General features: G+C 35.1%; 2 protein-coding genes across 5 annotated transcripts; one reads left to right on the plus strand and one right to left on the minus strand.

The window, feature by feature from the left end:
* The first annotated feature begins 978 nt into the window (after nucleotides 1-978).
* LOC310720279 (uncharacterized protein) lies at nucleotides 979-8550 on the plus strand. Of its 2 annotated transcripts, XM_083530743.1 has the most exons (8): nucleotides 979-1104; nucleotides 1191-1233; nucleotides 2265-2591; nucleotides 5033-5064; nucleotides 5219-5251; nucleotides 5831-5891; nucleotides 6137-6310; nucleotides 6436-8550. In XM_083530743.1, the coding sequence occupies exons 2-8, from the start codon at nucleotides 1215-1217 to the stop codon at nucleotides 7704-7706; spliced, it is 1917 nt and encodes a 638-aa protein (XP_083386869.1). In that variant the 5' UTR covers nucleotides 979-1104; nucleotides 1191-1214; the 3' UTR covers nucleotides 7707-8550. The 2 variants fall into 2 exon arrangements, with proteins under 2 accessions (XP_083386869.1, XP_083386870.1); XM_083530744.1 differs by lacking the exon at nucleotides 2265-2591.
* On the minus strand, nucleotides 8405-12829 carry LOC310720292 (uncharacterized protein). Of its 3 annotated transcripts, XM_083530768.1 has the most exons (6): nucleotides 12325-12829; nucleotides 12075-12152; nucleotides 11219-11275; nucleotides 10514-10638; nucleotides 9579-9666; nucleotides 8405-8865 (listed from the first exon to the last, which is right to left on the minus strand). In XM_083530768.1, exons 1-6 carry the CDS (start codon nucleotides 12449-12451, stop codon nucleotides 8855-8857), a joined length of 486 nt encoding a protein of 161 aa, XP_083386894.1. In that variant the 5' UTR covers nucleotides 12452-12829; the 3' UTR covers nucleotides 8405-8854. The 3 variants fall into 3 exon arrangements, 1 of the variants encoding a protein (XP_083386894.1); XR_014531702.1 differs by lacking the exon at nucleotides 10514-10638; XR_014531703.1 differs by lacking the exons at nucleotides 8405-8865; nucleotides 10514-10638 and having other exon boundaries at nucleotides 9563-9666.
* Between the last annotated feature and the right edge of the window lie 3696 nt (nucleotides 12830-16525).

Consider the following 16525-nt stretch of genomic DNA (forward strand, 5'->3'; position numbering starts at 1 on the left):
TAGGAAGCAAAAAAGGAAAATGTTTCAAATTCCTCCCAATTTTGCATGTCTTAAAAATGTGTATATTGTATATAATCCACACCTTATCTATCTACGTATGTATTTAGGACTTGTATGGCTTGTTAAATTTTTTTTTAATCCTGTAGATAGATAGATAGATAGATAGATAGATAGATAGATAGATAGATAGATAGATAGATAGATAGATAGATAGATAGATAGATAGATAGATAGATAGATGTCTTGGTTTTCTTAACGCTTTACCTTTTCTCCAGCTGCTTCTGTCTCTCAGTATTGGTAGCTGATTAAAACCCCCCAAAAAAGTTCAAGAACAAACAGTAGAAGAAGCTTCTCGATGTCAAATTGAGATTTGTTCACTTTTACAGCTTGCTTTACTGTTTACTGAAGACCAGAAATATCAGAGAGGGGGGGGGGGATGGGGGTAGCAAGACAAAACAATGTAAATTTACATTATAAATACATATATACATTTGCATATAAATACATATTCATAGGAATCACACGATCACACAACACACCATTAACATGACATTAATATACGAAAAAGTCCAAAAAAAGTCATTATCATGTTGAAAAGCTCTTCAGGAGGATTTACTCACCTCGATTGTTGTCTTGAGTCTGAAAAACAACTGCGGAGAAAAAAACATTCAGCTTTTACTTTCGATAAGAATGTGTTCCGCCTTAACTGCGATTTTAATTCCTTCACCAACCACTAGGGTTCAGTATTGTTATATAAATAAGCACACGCTGTCTGACTTGTGTTAAAACTGTATTTGTCTTCTAGTGTGCAATTTTGCTTAATCTTATAGCGATCAAATGTGAAAAAATCGTTCAACTCAAAACGATCTTTCTTTTTTTTCCACTAAACAAATATTCACAAACACGCATGCGCAGAAACGTATCCTTTTTGCATGCAGCTCAGTGGTTTGCTCTTTTCACTTGTTTTTCTTCTTTGAAGAAAACAAATCATTTGAGTTCATTTCCGTGCACAGAGAATCCGTATGTTGGGCTTCCTGTCTCAAAGCCCATAAATACATAACCGTCACACTAAAGCCGCAGGGGTTTGTGAGAAGACCAGTAAAGGTAAGAGAGGAACGTTCTATTAAAAGTTGCATTAATGTATAGACAATATATTCATTATATCACATATATTCTCTATTTCTCTAAAGGATTTGATTGAATTGAAATCAGAGATGGCTGCAGCATCCAACAGTAAGTTAAATATTAAAATTTTAAGCCTCATATGTTTCCAACACAGAACAGACATTAAAATGTTCCCATGATGGCTTATATCATTAATTAAGGGAAAACATAGTACTCTTTATCTAACTATGTTTTTTAAAACATAGTACTTGTTATCTATGAACCAAATTTGAATCAGATGTTATGCCTAAAATAGTGTCAAAAACTGTATTTATACACGTATTCACATGTTCATATGTTCAGGTCACTTTTAAGCCTGGACGTTTCATTGGCATTTTTATAGCAAAACAAGGTACAAGGTACACTTTAAGTACATCTCATGCGCATCTTGACGTAGCAAATGGAACAGGAGTAGTGTGACAAAATAACAAGGGCGTCAAAGAGGAAGTTGGATGATGCAGCAGAAACTGTAGAAGCCTCACAGCTACAGGTTCATAGTACTGAGATTGAATTATTGTCTGTCTGGAATTTGGCTTGTTTACTACCAATTTCCGCATACTGTCTAATATCATGCAGGCAGGTGAATTGGCAGTGCTAAAAATGTGTGAGTGAGTGTGTGAGTGCATCTATGCATGATGTTCTCTGATGGACAGGTTTAATGTCTTTGGTGAATTCTCCTCCCTTCTGCCCAGTGTTTACAGGGTCCTGAGTCTCCACATCCATGAGCAAGAAAAAGAGCTACTAAAGATAAAAGACTGGATTAAGAAATTGTTAATACTAAAATCCTTTTTTTCTACAAGCGAGTTTTTTTTTTTTTTAATTAGCTCTTGTTTTTATGTGCTAAAGGAGAAAACTGTATAGTAATAAAGTGCACTTTTTTAGATAGTTTTAACTTGTGAAGAAAAGTGGTGCCATGCATTGGTGTGTTACATTAAAAGAAGCATCAGGTTGCTTGAGAAAGTGTTAAGAAATGCAAATTTGGACAGTGTGAGGCAAATAATCTTACTTCTACGATTTCAATGTACTTATGTTATAATATTGTGCATAAAAGGTGAGTAAAAGATGTGATAAATTCAATTGTGTGTTACTTTATCACACAGACGAGTTAAAACTCATTTTGCACCAAGATAAACGGGTTCAGCTTGGCTCCACTGTCACGTTGTCCTGCTGTCTGTCTCCTGAAATCAGTGCTGTTGATATGGAGATCCGGTGGTTTAAGGGGACAGACTGTGTTTTCCTCTATAAGAGCAAAAAGATGACCGAGGGAAGAGGTTATAAAGGCAGAGTGAGTCTTCTCACTCAGGAGCTGGACAAAGGAAACATCAACTTACAGCTGAGAGAAAGTCGTGAATCAGATATAGGACATTACCTGTGTCATGTGACTAATGGAGAAAGAACGGGGAGGCTTGCAATAAGACTTTGGTGGCGTAAGTATCCCAGAACATTACTCACCAACAGCACTTGTAAAAGGGCAAAGTTTGACAAAAACTATGGGCACTAATATAAAGTTGGGATAGCAGCACACAGGGGTGTGATGTGATATAGCCCACATACACTATATTTCCAAAAGTATTGGGTCACCTGGTCACAAGTACAGCATGTGATTTTTGAGCATTGTATTCCACATTTAGTCCCAATTCACTCTTATAATTCCCTCCACGATTCTGGAAAGATGTTCCACTAGATTTTGGAGTGTGCTTATGGATTATGTTCATCAGCCACAAGGGTGTTACATAAGGCAGGTACTGATGCAGGTGAGAAGGTGAGGAGACCTGGGGTGTTCACATTCATCCCAAAGGTGTTCAGTAGGGATTAGATCAGAGCTCTATAGCAGGCCACTCAAGATCTTCCTCTATAACGCATGTAAACCAGATCTTCAAGGAGCTTACTTTGTGCACAGTGGCATTGCCATGCTGGAACAGGTTTGGGTTTCTAAATTTCAAGTAAATGCTAAATTTGATCATCTAATGACAATTGAGTGGCTCCAGCTTCGTGGTAACAGTTTGGAAAAAAACCACATATAGCAGGAAAGGTCAGGTGACTCAATACTTTTGGAAAAATAGTGTGCATTTGCCCATAGACACCGATCGGGCATAACATTATGACCACTGACAGGTGAGTGAATAACACTGATTATATCTTTATCATGGCACCTGTTACTGGATGGATATATTTATTAGGCAGCAAGTGAACATTTTGTCCTCAAAGTTGACGTGATAGAAGCAGGAAAAATGGGCAAGCGTAAGGATTTGAGCGAATTTGACAAGGGCTAGATTGTGACATCTAGACGACTAAGTCTGAGCATCTCCAAACCTGCAGCTCTTGTGGGATCTTCCTGGTCTGCAGTAATCTGTAATCTGTAATCAGTAATCTGCAGTAAACAGTGGTGAACCTGACAACAGGGTCGAGGGTGGCCGAGTCTCATTGATGCATGTGGGTAGCGAAGGCTGGTCCATGTGGTCCGATCCAACACACAAGCTACTGTAGCTCAAACTGCTGAAGAAGTTCATGCTGTTAATGCCCAAATGTTATGCCTGATAGATGTAGTATAAGAAATAAAACACTTAGAAATGCTAGAGTAAAATACCACAGGAGTAAAGATAATTACAAAACACAGTATGTCCCCAAGTGTTGTACAAACCATGAATATTTCACTGGCAGAAAGCTCTGGAACTGGGGACTGCTTTGAACATACATGTGTACAATTCTGTAACTCAGAGATTTTTCCTGCATTTTAACAAAAGTTCTAGTTTATGTAGTGTTCTAGCTTTGCATCCTGTGTGCTGCTGAGTGTTTTGTAAAATGATACAGGTTGCCAGTTTAACTTCCTGTTTCACCTTTTTGTTTGCTGCAGTGTGTGAGGTACCTTCCTGTTTTTCTTATTTTAGTTTCACACATTGAAGCTGCTTTGCCTGTCACGGCACCACAATCCCACATTTACTAGTGATTTAGGACCAGGTTTATGCAAACTTACAATATGCAATGGTCTGTTGGTTTTATTAAATCTTTCCCACTAGGTGCCACTGTTGTTCATTTTAAATTCATTTAATAGCAAACTGTGGTCCAGATGCAGAGTAACTCACAAACAGTAATTATTACAAATACTGTATAAAAATGAACCAGCGCGGATTCTACTGCTGATTTTTTTATTGATTTGTCCAATAGGAAGGCTATTGCCTATATTATATAGTAGAATGCAAATATTCATATGAATTATTTAACTAATGTCACCTCCTGTGACCAGTCCTATTAGATGTTAGTCGCATTAAGTCGGAAAGGTAAGAATTGATTGCAAACTCATAGATTTTTTTTTTATTATTTATTTTTTTAGTTTTTTAGTTTAGAGGTGCCTATGAAAGATTTTTTTCCTATGATTGGGCAAAAAATTAATCTTGATTGAGGGCCAGTAAAATTTTTAGTATACCAAAATGTATTATATTAAAATTACTTTTGTCATAGTTCCTCAAATTTATGATTTCATAAAATGTCTGAAATTAATACAGTAAATAACATTAGACTTAAAAACGTATAGAAACATATACAACTTAAAACTTATAGAACAATGAAAACATAGAAACAATCTCATTGATAGTACAGAACAATGGAATTTAATGCCTAATGCAGCTATTCAAGCTCTAAGAAATGCAGCTGTATGTTTGCAAAATTTGCTAATGATAAATATAAAGCTACAAATTTGTGGCAATGGCAATGGTCATACATGACATAGCAATCTATTTCCATTATATGCATAAAACAGGGCTTTCAGGTAAAAAAAAATTATAAATATGTAATATGTGTAAACAGAGTCTATTATTTAGAGCAGTTGTTGGTCTGTTGGACTTAAATTCTCTTTATTGATCTCATGCAGATCCTCTCCAAAGCCTCAGCAGACTCTTTCAGGTAATTCTTATAGTTTGTATATGTTTATGTCAAATTCTGTATGCATTTCTTCTACTGCTCCTGATTATTTTTTTCTTGTGGCATATAAAATGTTTTATCACAAACATATCTTGCTAGTTTTTTGTTCTGTAGATAATCAGGTTCTTTCTTCTAGTGCGGTGTCATTCCTTATATTTACATCCAGCAGGTAGGCACATGTATATTTCAAACTGAAATCTGTTATATAATGAGGGTATAATCCTGCATCATCCTGAATTGACCAGTCTCACTGCTATTAGTAAGGATGATCGATAGATGGCAGCATTGTGCAAATTCTCATGTGCAGATAAATATATCTACAGCAACGAAATATAAAGGCTCTGGGTGTGCAGAATCTGATTAATAAGTACAGTAAGAGTTTACTGCATATGGAAATTTTAAATTAGGAATATATTCAGGGTGTGTGTAAAGCACAATAGATGTAGAAAAATATAAGATATATAAATTTACACTATAATATATGTATATGGTATATTGAATGCACATTGGCACCAAGATAATGCAAAGTGTATATACTGATGGTATACAGATATATAGAAGATAATCTTGGATATGCTCTGACTTACAGAGAAGAACTGCATAATGATTACTGGCAGTAAAACTGTAAAGCATCAGTAAGCCACCAGTGTCCTTGCGGTGTAGTGTAGAGTTCAGTAGCATGATGGTTGTTGAATATAAATTATATAGTATATTGCCATTATCTACTCTTATTTGCTTGCATTTGCAGTGGGGAAGAAAATTGACAGATGAGGACAAAATGAAAATGGAAGAGTCTTCACTGCTGACTGGTGGGTTTTGTCAGGTCACTAATCAAACTCCATTTCCCATCAGACACCACAGCTTTCAAACATGGCCGCCCTTGAACGCCAACTCCCAACACACACTTGCAAGTTCAGAATCATCCTCATACTGATCTGTTATACCTGTTTCTATTTATATTCATCACAGCCACAGTTTAAAAAGACTCTCATTCGTTCAGCTCCATTCAGTTTGTTCTCTGTTGTTTATTCATTGTTCATGTTAATAATTACAGAATATAATATGGATGTTAAAAGCATCATGAAGGAACTCATAAAGAAGCAAAGCACACTAGAGAAAACCGAGGAGCAACTGAAAAACACAAAGCTGGACTTACAAAGAGCAACAGATGATTTCGAGAATATCACAGTTCCAGACCAATCAGGTTCCATGCTAAAGGTGGATCCCAGTGAGTGGCCATTGGCTATACATTATATAATGTCAATTTTAAAAAGCTAAAATATTATATGTACCTGAATCTAATTAAGTTGATTAACAGTCATTTAAGTTTTTCATTATTGTTTCTATTATCAGTGAGTGGAAAATTATCATGTTCAGATTCTTCACAATTGAGGCTGCTGCTGCTGGGGAGGACGGGGTCTGGAAAGACTGCAGCAATAAACACCATCCTGGGCAAAGAGGAGGGGAACCAGACTGAAACAGCTACACCTTCATCTATATCCACACAGCAAAGTGAGAGCACACAAGCAGACGTGGCTGGGAGAAAACTGACTGTGGTGGACACTCCTGACTGGTTCTCTCCTGGACTCTCTCTGGAAATATTAAAGCAAGATGTAGAACTCTGCATTCATCTCTCTGCTCCCGGACCCCACGCCTTCCTCCTGGTCATACCTGTAAAGCAGCCTACAGGAGAGGAAAGGGGGATGCTGGAGAAAATAGAGGAGGTTTTTGGAGAGAACTGTTGGGAAATGGCCATCCTCCTTTTTACTGTTTTTGATGAAGCTCAGAAGGAGACCATCAAGGAGTTTGTTCAATCAGGAGACCAAGAAGTCCAAAAACTTATGGAGAAATGTGGGAACAGGTTTTACTGTCTCAACATTAAGGACAGTGGAGATGGTTCTCAGATCTCAGAGCTGCTGGAAAAGGTAGAGAAGATGGTGTCAGAAAATAAAGAGGGATTCCACAGTAGGGAGATCTTTCTGGATACAGAATCTGAGATTGAAAAAATGCTCCAGTGGGCTAAGGATAAGAAGGTAGCGAATAAAGAAAGAGAAATGAAGGTGAAGTTGGAGCAGGAGGTCCAGAATTCTCAAAGAAAAATTGAAGGAATGATCCAGGAACATGAGGAAGATATCAAGCAGCTCAACAGTCAAATAGCCGAACTGGAAGGGAAAATAAAAGAAGAAATGGATGAAATAAAAAAAGAGGAACTGAAAGGAGAACTGGAAGGAGAAATGCAAAGGAAGACAAAGATTGAGAATATAGTTATGATACTGAATAAAAAGATAGAATGGGAGAAGAGAAAGATGGAGGACAGTCTCAGAAAAACGGTGGAGGAAATCAAAAAGCCCTACGAAGAAGAGGCTGCAATGGAAGCAGAGAGAAACCTTATGAAGATAATGCTTCCTGAAATCCAGAGGCATTTTATGACCTCCAAAATAAAGATGGAGGAAGATTTTAGAGGACAAATGGAAGAGAAGGATAGAGAACTGGAGTTACTGAAACAGACTCTGATGAAGCTTAGAGAAGAGGCAAAACAATCCACTTTGCGGAACGAGGGTCAAGAGCCCTCTGGAGAAGTTGTCCCTCAAAACCAGTGTAGAAAACGTACTGGGAGCATCTAAATACTGAGAATTTACCCAAACAAATCCATAATTGATTCTGACAAAATATTCTGGAGAGAAATAAATCTACTCTTGTCTGCGTCACAGACCTGGCAACCGGACTCATACAATAGTGCTGCAAATGATTTTGTTGGATTAAATAGGAATTACAGAAGAAAAGCCATTAGGGTGTTTATGCATTCCAGATCTGACACTCATGTCAAATCAAGTCAAGTTTATTTGAGTCTTTGAGTATTTGAGTTTATTGTCTCAAAGCAGCTTTACAGAATTTAAGAGTTGAACGATGTGTATTTATCCCTGATGAGCAGCCTCATCGACTGTGGCGAGGAAAAACTTCTTTAGATGTTGTGAGGGAGAAACCTTGAGAGGAACCAGACTCAAACGGGGAACCCATCCTCATTTGAGTGACATAAAGAGTGTGATTATAGTCTTCAAACAATACAGAACACTGGAGAGTGAGAACTAACATGAGCACTGGAACATAAGATTATGAGTAATGATCTTTCTACAGTCTTCTACAGTCTTTCGAGGTTATGGAACCATAATTTAATGTGATGGATCATGTAATCCTTAAAAATTACTATTTTTCCCTGTTGTTTATGGTCATGAATTGTATAATTAGACTTTCTGCAATGCTGTATAACAGTGCATCAGTGGCAGTCCGATAAATGTTATAGAGAAACATGACGAGGCAATGATGTGATGATCACACTATAATCTTTATATGAGTTTTTACAACCAAAAACACAAACAGTTATGACTAATAATTGTATTTAATAAATGTATGCGCCAAACATTTATGGAAGACACGTGTAAATAAACTTTCACAGGCTCCAATGTTTAAAATGCTGAAGACACCTATTTTCTTCAGTAAACACACACACACACACACACACACACACACACACACACATATATATATATATATATATATATATATATATATATATATATATATATATATATAAAACACAGTATTACTTAGGTATGTCATTTAACATTTAGGTATGTTATGAAATATAAAATACAATATTACTTAGGTATGTTTTTGTGCTGCTTTTTCACACACCCATCCTTCACCCATCTTGGTGTCAGGGGTCCCACCAAAGAAGTCACAGTCATATGCATCATCATCATCGACACCATCATCATGAAAATCCTGAAAAGAGATTTGATCCCAGTTATTAACATGCTGCATTATTTACATTTTATCTGAATATATTATATACACAGGACTGGTGGAATGTTCCCATTTTTTGTATGACAAATATTAATTAGGGAACAAAAGTTCATGTAATCATGCCGACTGCTCAAAATCGCATTTTTAAATACGCCACGATTGTTTTTTAATAATAAAAATGTCTTTTTGTAACTTTTAAACTTCAAACTGCAATATATAATTTCAGATTAAAATTGTATTGGTTGCTTACTTAACCATTAACAGTATAAATTCTCTGTTATTTATTATTTTATTTTTTGTACTTTTTTTTATGTAAAACATATGTATATGTAAAGTATATTTTTCAATCTGAAACCAATATTCAATTAAGTCCAGTTTAATTGTATTTGTAGATTTGTAGAGAGCTTTTAATAATAAACATTGTCCAAAAGCAGTTTATGAGGAAACAGTTTATGTAACATTTTCAGTAGAAGTTGCGAGTGTCAGCACATTGAATATAAGGTTTCAGACGCAGGAAAATCTTTAGGACTCAGGGATTTATGCTTTGGGGTTTGTTAGTAACACGACAAACTGTATTTGTATGTATTATTAAAGGCTGGCAAGAGACCAACTGTTTATAGCAACTATATTGCAAGTGATAACAAGTAAACATTCATTATAGCAGCACACCAACTCATCATGGAGTAAAGAACCATCTCCAAAGCTATCTTCTGATATTCTTTTGGTCTGGTCCTTTTTCACTAGCATGCGCTTTCCATTGATCTGTAACCGCAGCCAGTCCTACACACACACACACATACACACATATACACACACACACACACATACACACACATTCAGGAGGCAAATGAAACAGAATTAGGACATGACCCGTACAATCTTTCACAGTTTTACAGTTTTTCTGTACACCTACTGTATGTACAGACACTGACTGATTTCTTATCTTTTTTTGAAAGAAGGCATAAACAGGACGTTTTTACTATCATGCAGTGGGAACTCTGGGAAAGTTCATTAACAGGAACACTATTCTGTACACACCAACAGTGTGCCCAATGTTCTTGCTGAAACAGTGCAAACCAATTGTTAAAGTAAATAAAGTGTTATTTGGTAGTAATTGTTGTTTAAACTGGTTATGCTAGTTCCCTTAGCTTACCCAGTCGGATTAGATAGCGTAGCAAAGTATTTGTTTTTCCTGCAGCCCAATGGTGTCCAGTAGAGTGAACATAAAACAAACCTTCCTTTTCTAGATTACTCCAAGCTTAAATCTGAATTTTTCAAGGTTTGATTTATCGAAAGATTCAAATGGGTAAAACCGAACTTCTCACCACAAGAGATGTTTTTGCAGCTACACACTTGTATGCATGTTTTAAGCAGCCATCTATAGGCTCGAAGTGAGTGATCGAAACAAAAATGCAGATGTTGTGGCTTGTGGTTCTAGAAGCTTCACTGAACATCAAAAGCATTAACACAAACTACATTCTTAGGAAAACTATTAAAGGCTTCACAGGCTTTGTTCAACTCTGTTACAGTAAATGCCTACAGTTTGTGTGTGTGTGTGTGTGTGTGTGTGTGTGTGTGTGTGTGTGTGTGTGTGTGTGTGTGTGTGTGTGTGTGTGTGTGTGTATACCTTGTTGAATGTTGTAACAGTTGCGAGTTTGGCCGTCCTCTCTGCACAAAAACGTTTAGCTATCTCACACTGTCCCTGGTTACTCCAGAACAAATAGAATGTTTCATAATGGAGATACCAGCTCTCTGGAAGATCACAGAAAATATCATATGATGTTTTCTGATTTTTATGTACTGTACGATCCAAAATATGTGGAAACCTGACACATCACACCCATATGTATAAATAACATTTATGTACAGGTATGATACTCATACACTAAATGGACAATAGATTGACAACACCTGAACATCTCATTCCACATTTAGTCCCCATTTGCTGTTATAATAGCCTTCACTCTTCTGGGAAGATGTTCGCCTAAATTTTGGTGTGTGCTTGTGGAGTTTTCTAATCATTCAGGTTTATGGGTGTTAGTAACGTCAGCTACTGATGTTGTATGAGGAGGTCTGGGGTGCACTAAAATCCCCCACCCCACCACCAGCTGTTAAAAAAAGTAATGAAAAAACTCAGTAATTAACTACTTTTTTACTTTTACTTCAGTAAATTTTTGACTTGTAACTTAACTTGATCTTAAGCAAAATGTCATTGAAATGGCAGTACTTTTATTAAGTACAATATTTTATTACTTTTTCCACCTCTGTTTATCAGCCACAATTAAGTAACTTTATGGTTCATATGTACAGTGAGAAATGATTGGAAATGTACCTTTGGTAGACTTTTGGTAGTTCATCATTTCTGCCCCAGTTTGTTTTGAGTGGTGGTCTAAAAAAAAATTACATTTGTTTATTACAACTATATTGCAATGCCATTATTTGTATTTTTTATCAGTTTAGTGCTTCAGATTATTGTATGTTGTTAGATTGGAAATCCTTAAGACCCTAAAAAATATGGTTACTAGCGCTACCTATATATATATATATATATTCTGTATGGTGCAGTGGTTGTTCGTGACAAAATTAAGTTTCATTCATCGTTTTTGTCACACAAACTAAACAATGAGGGCACCAAAAAGGGCAAAAAAATGGGTTTTTGCCACTGATGAAAGTTAAAGACACTTGCAATGCACCAAGGCAAGAAGATGCATAGGTTAAGCTCAGTGATAAAACAATCAAGATTTTAGACATCATAGAATTCATCAAGGCATTATAGAATACATTTTTTGTTTATTCTGTTTAATCTGTTTATAATCAGTTGCTTTACTACAGCCAGAGTGCACTGTGTACTTTACCCTCCCCACTCAAAACCCACTCAAACCACTAACCACTGAAACATGACAACAAATATATAAAATAAAATATATTTTCTAGCAATGGTAAGTTAAAGCTGTTATTAAATAACAAACCTGACTAATGAATAAAAATAACAATTTATTGTTAGTTATTTTATCTACAGATCCGAAATTTAGCACAAATAAAGATTAGATATATTTATGTTTATATTTGTGTAAATGACGTCCTCACTTTTAATCTGAAGGATGGTATTTTTCTCTCTCGGATGTAAATTTGCACATGATGTTTCACAGCAATGCCTACATTTACCAGATAAAGTGAAGAAAACTCACAGTTCATCCCAGTGACTGAAAGATTGGCGGTCAGTAACACGATGAATATGGTGAAAAGTAGAACTATTATCTTCTGCCCTAGATTTGAAAGGCAATTAAAATTATATACAAATGAAATTATATTTTAAAAAAATACAAAATTAACCAGAAATCATTCCAGTTTCTGGTATAAAGTCACACGAAGACATCTTTCATTCAAGAATCCATTGGTTTGTTCACTTATCTTTGCATTTAGTCACCCTTTTCTTACCTGAACTTTTTCTTGCAGTTGCTGTATGTGGGGTCTGCAGACATTGGTATATGTCCTCAGTTTTTGTTTGTTCATCTGAATTATCATACACGTTCATTAGCACAGCACTTCTCTGTTGCAGTTCCATCGTCTGAAAAATACTCACGACACGACCAGACAAAAAAGGAACCCAGATACTTCAATGAAGGCTGGAGATGTTTTACTTAGTGATGAAGTCCAACCTTATATACACGTTTCAAAGATCTCGCATACACCCAAACAGCACAATGTCTTAACCACACTTCCTTCTACATGTAGTTTCTCCTCCCAAACTACATGAAAGTTGCATTTTTTCATTTTTTATAGATTTTTACTTAAACAACTAAAACCAAAAACCCATACATTAAATGTTTAAGGGTTATATATAAAACATATTGAATGTTTTGTAAAAACTGGGTGTAAATTATGAGAAAACTAGTGTAGGTTTTTGATGTTCTTTGTCTGCCTGGAAAGATACACCAGTACCTTATGGTAAAACAAAAAAGAGAAATAGAGTAAAGCAAATTTTAAACTTAATGTTAGGATACAAAGATACACATTATGCCTCAAAAATTCATATATAAAGTTTAATTTTCTTGCCTACATTTTTACTAAAGGCCATTAATAGAGCTTCTACTGCAGTTGGTGCATGTAGAGTCAAACTCTGAATTATTGCAGCCTTTGAATACAAAATGAACACAAAATTGTACCAACCACTCTTCATGTTCTTCATTTTATTTTTGTAAGAAGAAAACCACACGAATGTGGTTGTACCCGTTTTTTTTTTTCATGTGTACAAACCCAACCAAACCATGTACTGTGAAACACTTTTAATAGATGGCATGTGTGTTTAAGATATTTTGCATTATATTATTAGGAAATGTCCTGAATTATTGTCTCTGTATTTTTTTCTCAATGCAGAAATACCAATAATAAATCCATTTTATAAGGTCAAAGGTCTTTGTTCTTTTTGCAATGATACGCTGACGTGAATGAATAAGACGAAAGACTTTAGTTGGATGATTTAGATTGTGATGAAGAAGCAAAACGTTTGCTTCTTAATGTCAGCTGATGCTCCTTGGTCTTCTTCTATTTAAGCTAATAAAATACAAGGGATGATTTAACTTTGAATAATCACAGAGCAGAAGGTCTGTTAGAACATTGCCTAAATAAACGTACAGTATTTGTATAACCTTGTGAGTGTATTATCCTGTAAAGAAATGTGAAAGCAAATTCAAACTGAAGACCTTTTTTTGTTGGTGGTGGTGGTACAAACTCTTCTATAATAGATTCTCTGAAAGGAAAAGGAAAAAAAGTCATGAAATGTGTATTAACATTTTTCTTTCTTTAATGCTTTTCAGTCAAACCAATGCAGCATGTTACATATTAAATGCAAAATCTAAAGACTGCAGCTTCAACTTAAAATTCTGGCACTGTTCACTTTGTTTTACTATATTCATCTATTTCTCTACAGAAAGCTTCACCTGAGCCATGTGCATATTTCTATCTGTTGATCATTAGACAATGAAGGGAAGTCAGAATAGGGGAGAGGCTCAGCAGACGCATTTTTTTGGGACGAACAAGGTTGGCTGACTTAATGAAGTAATCTTGGGAAAAAAGTACACCATGCTTTAATTAAGGTTCTCACCATGTTCGGCCGTGATCAATTACAGGAGGGTGTGCTAACTTTTCATCATGACTGCATATCGAGAAAGTGAGGATGAAAGTGATATCTTTGATATCTTGAAATGATAAGCTGTTTTTTTGTTGGTTTAGCAATGGCTCTTCTAGTTAGATTATTCGGAATTGAAAGCTTATCTAAGATTTACCACAACATATCTGCTCTATCTATGGTGGAAGCAGGCTGATTGAGAAAGTTGTTTGGCTTATAACATGTCCCTGAGAGATGAAAGTCGAAATGAAAACTATAGCAATGAATTATTCTACTGAGAAGTGTGATTTCGACCGACAGTGTGATCGTTACCACCGTTATGAATTTCACCTCACGGTATGACATTCTTTATCAACAATGGCCAATATAGTTCTAAACAATAAATGAGATAAACAGATATTTATATATATTTACAGTCATGTTTGCAATTTACAAACCTTTTCAGAAATTGCTCTGTCCTGTCCTGACAATCAATTACTAGTTCTAATCTGTTCAACGCAGGAATAAGAACTTATCAATGCAACACTTTACTGAGAAGCAGCTTAAAAGACATAAACAAAAAGGTTGATTGTGTTTGTTTTTGATTGAATTTTTTCCCTAGTTATAAATTAATAAAAAAAATCAGTTTTTAAACAATTATGTAAATAAATGTATTTTTGAGTGTTGCATATTCACGTTCAGAATCTTATGGACAAACATTTTTCCATAAAGTACTTTCACATCATCTCAGCTCAAAACTCTATTATTAAGTCGGTATGTACAGTTGCAGTATAATATCGGCAATAATGGACAAGAGAGACATTTTCCATTGCAAAAATGTTGACATTTTTAAACTTAAGATTCCTTTATGATCTTGTGATTAAGATCTTGTGTTTTATTAACTGCAAAACGGAAGATGTAAATAAATTACTCTTTACGACTGCATTACAATTGATTTATTGCAATCGATAATAGAAACATTTCTCTTTTTTTTACACTATTAATTAATGTAAAATGTCTACTCACTAAATTAATACAAATATTAATGTTGACCACGTGCTGTTGTTTTTATTGTAGCAACACGCCCCCTAGGGTTTCATGTTTGACATTTATTATCACATACTAATACATGTAACTGCTTATTAGAATTATTTCATTTACTCATATTGTATCTATCATATAGTCTATTACAGGTTCCACTGATCATAAATAAATGAGAAGGTTGAAGTAGGAAGACCACAGCCACAAATAAACACGAGTCATAAGGAAACTTGTATTTAGCAGTACTACAAACATTAGTCAATTAAAGCTACTGTGCAGTTGTGCGTCAGTTAAAACACTTTAAGATGAATCAAAGGTCCTTCAGGGTCTGGCAGATGGTCCATGCAGAACATGGATTCTTTATTCCAGGTAAAGAGAAATAAAACACATTTTACATTTTAAACATGTTCAATCCTTGAATTAAGTATGAGGTAAATATATTTTAAAAAATCACTTACTGTTATGTTCAGGAACTTTTTGAACCCAATCTCGCGATACATTTTACTGAATAAAACAACATTCAGTAGTGTTAATAAAATTGTTATTGTCAATGTCATGTTACTAATATTTGCCAGACGTTTTCCTTAAAGTAAAGGACTATTTTACAGCCAGTATAATAGCTTAAGTGAATTTCAAATCTTGTCATACTCACAAGGTTCGGTTCTGTTACTCTTTTCTGAATTTTTATCATCCTGCAAACATACACAAAATAAACAAACCGTTAAATGCTAATGAACAAACACCATTTAAACCCATTACAGAAGAACTATTTGAAAGTGATTTCTGCATATTTCTAAGAAAAAGAAGACGGCTACAAATAGCTACATTTTAGGAGAATTGACTTTAGAAATCATTTATGCTTTAATGCCGTTTGTTACAGAATCTTTAATTAGTCTTAAACTGTGATCATTTTAGAAAAGTCCTGCCATAAATTATTATTCTGTTTTGTAGCCACAAGTTAAGTATTCAGATTAATCCAGATTTATCTCATTTATCTAATATCAGAATTGCTTAACTTTATCATTTGTTGTGAAAAAAGCTTCAGGTGTATGTTATTATGAGTATCAGAGATATCAAATGCTATCAAAAGCTAATTATGGCCACAAGATGATAAGCATGGACATGACTGATAATATTAGTCAAGTCAAGTCACGTCAATTCAAGTCAAGTCAAGTCAAGAAGCTTTTATTGTCATTTCTACTATACACAGAGTTACACAGTCCACAGTGAAAATGAGACAACATTCCTCCAGAACCCTGGTGCTACACTAAAAAACATAGAGCTACAACACACAACATAAAGCTACATAAAGTGCATTGAGTGCAACAGAGTACAAACAGTGCAGACGAAAAACAGTACAGACAGACAGACAACGGTACAAACGGACAGACAACACAAGACAACACAAGACAATACACATAACACAAGAGAGTGCAGACCAGTAAACCTACTGTATACTCTGAATATACAGTACTGTGCAAAGAGGACCAT

Source organism: Silurus aristotelis (genome assembly GCF_946808225.1).
Source record: "Silurus aristotelis genome assembly, chromosome: 26".
Lineage (NCBI taxonomy): Eukaryota > Metazoa > Chordata > Actinopteri > Siluriformes > Siluridae > Silurus > Silurus aristotelis.

Excerpts from the sequence above, each read along its gene's own strand:
- LOC310720279 (XM_083530743.1), top strand. Across the intron at positions 5,065-5,218 it reads GCCTCAGCAGACTCTTTCAG|TGCGGTGTCATTCCTTATAT; the intron begins GTAATTCTTATA and ends TCTTTCTTCTAG. Across the intron at positions 5,252-5,830 it reads CTTATATTTACATCCAGCAG|TGGGGAAGAAAATTGACAGA; the intron begins GTAGGCACATGT and ends TTGCATTTGCAG.
- LOC310720292 (XM_083530768.1), bottom strand. The coding sequence starts at position 12,451 with ATGGAACTGCAACAGAGAAGTGCTGTGCTAATGAACGTGTATGATAAT. Across the intron at positions 12,153-12,324 it reads AACTGCAAGAAAAAGTTCAG|GGCAGAAGATAATAGTTCTA; the intron begins GTAAGAAAAGGG and ends TTTCAAATCTAG. Across the intron at positions 10,639-11,218 it reads CTACCAAAAGTCTACCAAAG|AGAGCTGGTATCTCCATTAT; the intron begins GTACATTTCCAA and ends GTGATCTTCCAG.